The sequence below is a fragment of the Babylonia areolata genome, chromosome 20, assembly GCF_041734735.1.
Source record: "Babylonia areolata isolate BAREFJ2019XMU chromosome 20, ASM4173473v1, whole genome shotgun sequence".
NCBI classification, from domain to species: Eukaryota; Metazoa; Mollusca; class Gastropoda; order Neogastropoda; family Buccinidae; genus Babylonia; species Babylonia areolata.
The window spans coordinates 43288905-43293231 of record NC_134895.1 but is presented as its reverse complement, the minus strand read 5'-3'; the positions used below and the strand labels follow the sequence as shown (position 1 = coordinate 43293231).

At 45.4% G+C, this 4327-nt stretch overlaps 1 protein-coding gene across 2 annotated transcripts in view; it reads right to left on the bottom strand.

Moving 5' to 3' along the window:
* The window catches only part of LOC143295525 (uncharacterized), a 13432-nt gene extending 10189 nt beyond the window's left edge, over nucleotides 1–3243 (bottom strand). Inside the window, exons 1-2 of one of the 2 annotated variants that reach the window (XM_076607255.1) lie at nucleotides 2992–3243; nucleotides 792–2595 (exon numbers count right to left, since the gene is read on the bottom strand). In XM_076607255.1, coding sequence (XP_076463370.1) covers nucleotides 792–1413 — 622 coding nt within the window. In that variant the 5' untranslated portion in view covers nucleotides 1414–2595; nucleotides 2992–3243. Of the gene's footprint in view, nucleotides 1–791 lie in introns of both variants that reach the window. The other variant, XM_076607254.1, reaches the window with a different exon arrangement.
* Nucleotides 3244–4327: the final 1084 nt, after the last annotated feature.

Below are 4327 nucleotides of genomic sequence, written 5' to 3'. Positions count from 1 at the left end.
TTGTTTACGTGGACTTCGTCTTGGGGTAGCATTACTTTTTCTTTTTTTTAACAAAACCAGTCACATCATTCCTAAAGTTCACAAAAATAAATTATACTTCAGATTCCTACCTCACTGACATCGTTTCAATGGCATTCAACGGTCAGTTGGTTTAACAGACTTCTTTTTCTTCTTTCAGCTCATTCCTGCTGACCACTTCGGGTTCGCAAAGCAACTCCTGGTTAAAAAGCCCGCATCCACACTCTTCTCTCCCCCTCCATACCCATTAATTTTTGACACCCTTCCCCTCTCCCGTCCATGTCACCTCTTCCCCTCTTCCACCCTGAAACACTGCCCCAGGTTTCACATTGCTTCCGCTCTTGTCCACTGCATGGAGTCCTGTCGAGACCATATTCGTGTTGCACGTGATGTTCGGGTGTTTTTGTTTGTTGTTGTTTTTTTCCCACCCATCATTCTTTCTTGTTGGATTTTAGATATTGATAAGTCGAGTTCCTTTGCTTGAACCCACTGTCCTCAAGTCCTCTGCGTTCTTGGTAACCGGATTGCCTATTGCCTATGCATCTGCACGCGCGCGCGCGCGCGTGTGTGTGTGTATACGTAAGTGTGTGTGTCTGTGCGTGCATAAATATAAACACACACACACACACACACATATATATATATATATAGAGAGAGAGAGAGAGAGAGATGCCTATATTGCAGACAGACACATACATAAAGACAGCGAGAAAGAGAGAGAGGAAGCTGGAGAGACAGAGACAAAGACAGGGATGGAGAAGGGGTCAACTCACTGCTAGGTGTGTGGTCAGAGGGGGAAGATGAACCACACGTGGAAGACAGCTGCAGGGGAGAAGAAGACTTGCCACGGGCACAGGGACTGAGGCAGTGCGCTCTCTCCACCACCACCACCTTCGGCTGCCGATCCCCACCACCACCACCATCACCACCGACGTTTACCTCCCTTGACGAGCGGCGCTGCTGCTGCTGCTGCTGCTCCGCGTCGCTCTTGCCGCCCTGGGACTTCATGTAGACGTTGACTTCCGGGTAGAGGTCGATGCAGTGTGGGCTGACCTGCAGCAGCCCGTTGGGCCCGTACAGCAGTCCCAGCTCGCGCGCCTCGTTCTCCTCCTGCGCCTGCTGCCTGCGGAGCGCCACCTGGGCGGCCATGACTCTCTGGCGCTCGGCGATGAGCGTGCACTTGGCGCACAGACAGTCCCGCCAGCGACAGAAGCGTTTGTGGCCCTTGAGGGCGGACACCACCCCGTGGTTCCGACAGCGGGCACACTTGGGCGTGCGCGGGAAGCGGTCAGCGGCACCTCTGAGGAAGAGGGCGGAGGAGGAGGAGGCGGAGGTGACCTTGTCCGAGCCGGCTTCACCCCCGTCCCCGCTCCCGTGATCCTCTGATCCGCTCATCGTGTGATGCTCCGAGCGCCACCTGGGTCTGCCACTGGTCTGCTAGTTCTGTTTGTTGTGAGAGGCGCTCGTTGAGTGGTTTAACGACTAATCGGCTTTGCCCCTTAATTAAGGTTATCTTGTTTGTGGCTTAAGTCTGGAAAAGAACTTTGCTTCTGAAGTCCATAAAAAGACACTCTTATTTGCTGCAGAAGTCCATGAAAAGGCAATCTTGTTACCAGACCAACTATTGTCCAAAGCTGAAGACTGAGGTGTCACACATGATTTGCATACGCGTCTCTGGTTTCACGTACGTATTTTGTTGAACAGATTGTACAATGAGCGCTCTTCGGTCATGGTACTCAGGGTATCAGACAGTTATTGTACTCAGGGCATCAGACAGTTATTGTACTCAGGGTATCAGACAGTTATTGTACTCAGGGCATCAGACAGAAACTGACACGCATGTTCTCTCTGGCAGCCATGAAGACCCAAGCACACAATCTCTGTTTTGCTGTGTCGCGGCCGAGTAGTGTTTCTGTTTCTTTTATGTTTTTAATGAGAATTTTTTGTTTTAAATGTCCTGGTTCCAGACATCAACAAAATGTTTAGACCCTTTTGTTTGCTTTTTTGTTTTTGTTTGTTTGTTTGTTGAACAAAGGTGATTTCCTGATCAAGGCACACTAGGTTCCAGACAATAATACAGCATCAATTTCCTATTTGGAACTTGGGGCGTTTTGCACATAGCAGACTCCGAAGAGGAAATACTTTCAGCTATAACTTCATTTCCAGAAAGCTTTGTACAGCTATGATCCTTTGTCGGGGCGCCATAGGTTTTACCACGTGAGAAGATAACACCATTTAAAAGTTCACTTGTTTAGTCTTAGCACATTGAAGACGGGTGTGAAATCCATTCATGAAAACTCGTACGTTTTGCCCGGCAGTCAAGCTCTGTATAATCGTTCCAGAGAGCCATAAAACGCGCCTCACTCCAGTTCTGTTCAGTTCATAGCATTCATTTGCAAAATTGATTGTCAGCTCTGAGGAGCTTAGAAAGTATTGAATTGTCGTTAGTCACACGGATTGACAAGAGGTTATTGGTCCCTTTTCACGTACAGTTTGGACCACTTGCTAGTTGAAGCAATATAAGAAATTATAAATCTCGATATCCGAATCTTACGTATCGTGCTGTATCCGCCAATTCTACAAAGGAACACAAAGAAATACTGAAAACAACACAGATCATGTACTTCCAAATTATGCCTTACAGAAAATTTCAAAACCAACTCAGCCACATTTTCAAGAAAATCAAAGACCCCTTTCCCCTCTGAAATCATATGTCACTTTTGTTTGTTTGTTTGTTTTTATAGTTGTCAATTGTTCAAAATTTTACTATTTAAATCAGTTCGACTTCACAACTGAAAACAACACCACTTGAATATGAACACACGTTGACATTCAAATAACATCTCTGATCCTCTTTCAATGACTGATGTTACACTCATATAAAAGGCGTCGATCATCAGTTGTTTGCTTCCATACAAAAACAATGCAGTCAGTGTGCAGATTCCATTAAGAAACAATCACAATCTGTCTCACGTTTTCAACAGAACTGGTATCAAGTCGCCAGCCAATCAATCAAAAGAACGAACGTGCTGTCTGCTGCACTTTTCAGTCCGTCGACGCTCACTTAACACATGCACATTATCACACAAAAACCGGTTTCTGTTCGTGACGGCCGCCAGTAAACTAAACCTCTTCCCTCTGGCGTCGTCGCTGCTTTATGATCCTCACCCTATTTACCTGTCCACAGCCCAGCGCTCAGTGATTGCCACACGATGATTTGTTCGCCGTCTGTTCGCCCCGCCGCCAACTTGTCAAACGCGCGCTCGGTCGTCTGCCTGTCAGGCGTGAAGTGTCGTCGGTTCTCGTCTCGCGCGGACTTGCGTCAGCCATTCGTCGAAGCGCCACTTTTTCTGTCAGTCCCCGCCCATTCATAAGGCGAGTAAAAAAAAAAATAAAAAAAAAAAATCCGTAATTTAAAAAGAGAGTGTTTAAACGTTTTGAACTAAACAGCATTCAAACATATTTGAATATTTTGAAATGTTTAGGAGAACAGGTGTAACAGTTATTACATAAAATGAAGAAAAAAAAATTGCGTGAGAGAAAGAGAGAGGGTGTGTGGGGGGAAGTTGGGGGGTGGGTGGTGCTGTGTTTAATCGATGGTAGTTCACATGAATTTGTTTTCCATGTTTGGGATCATACATTTCAAAAAAACTCAAGATTTCTCTGGCTTGTGCAGTACTCATGAAACATTCAAAGCCCAGTTTTGTATCACTTCAGGAAGACAAACCAGATTCCACACACACACACACACACACACACACACACACACACACACACACACACACACACAAGGAACAGCGCAGCCTTTGATGTTGACCCATAGTGTGTAACCTCGTGCTGGTCAGTCCAAGCACAGGATTTCGTAAGTCCAAGCCGTTGAATCTTCTGCGCACAGAGGCAGTAGACTATCCTGAGCTAGACCTTGATCTTGGCCGCAAATAAGGTGCTTTGCTTTATTTATTTATTTTTTTATTCATCTGTCTATTTGTTTCTTTATTTGTTTGTTTATTTACTATACTTTGTCTATTGCACGTGAAGTTTCATCATGTCAATGAAAACACACAATAAAAAAAAATTTCAGGGCTTTTTTACATAGTGACCTTGAATTTAAAGGGTCAGTGTTGGTAGACTTTTTTCCCCCCTATGGTCAGTTCCGGCCTTAGGCTCCAGAGTTGAGGTCTTAGTCTAATACTTCTTTCTATACTTCTTCTTCCTTCTCTTATTCTTCTTCTCTCTCAAACTCTCTCCATACGAACGGCGAAAGGAACGACGTTAACAGCGTTTCACACCAATTGCCATCATCAAAATA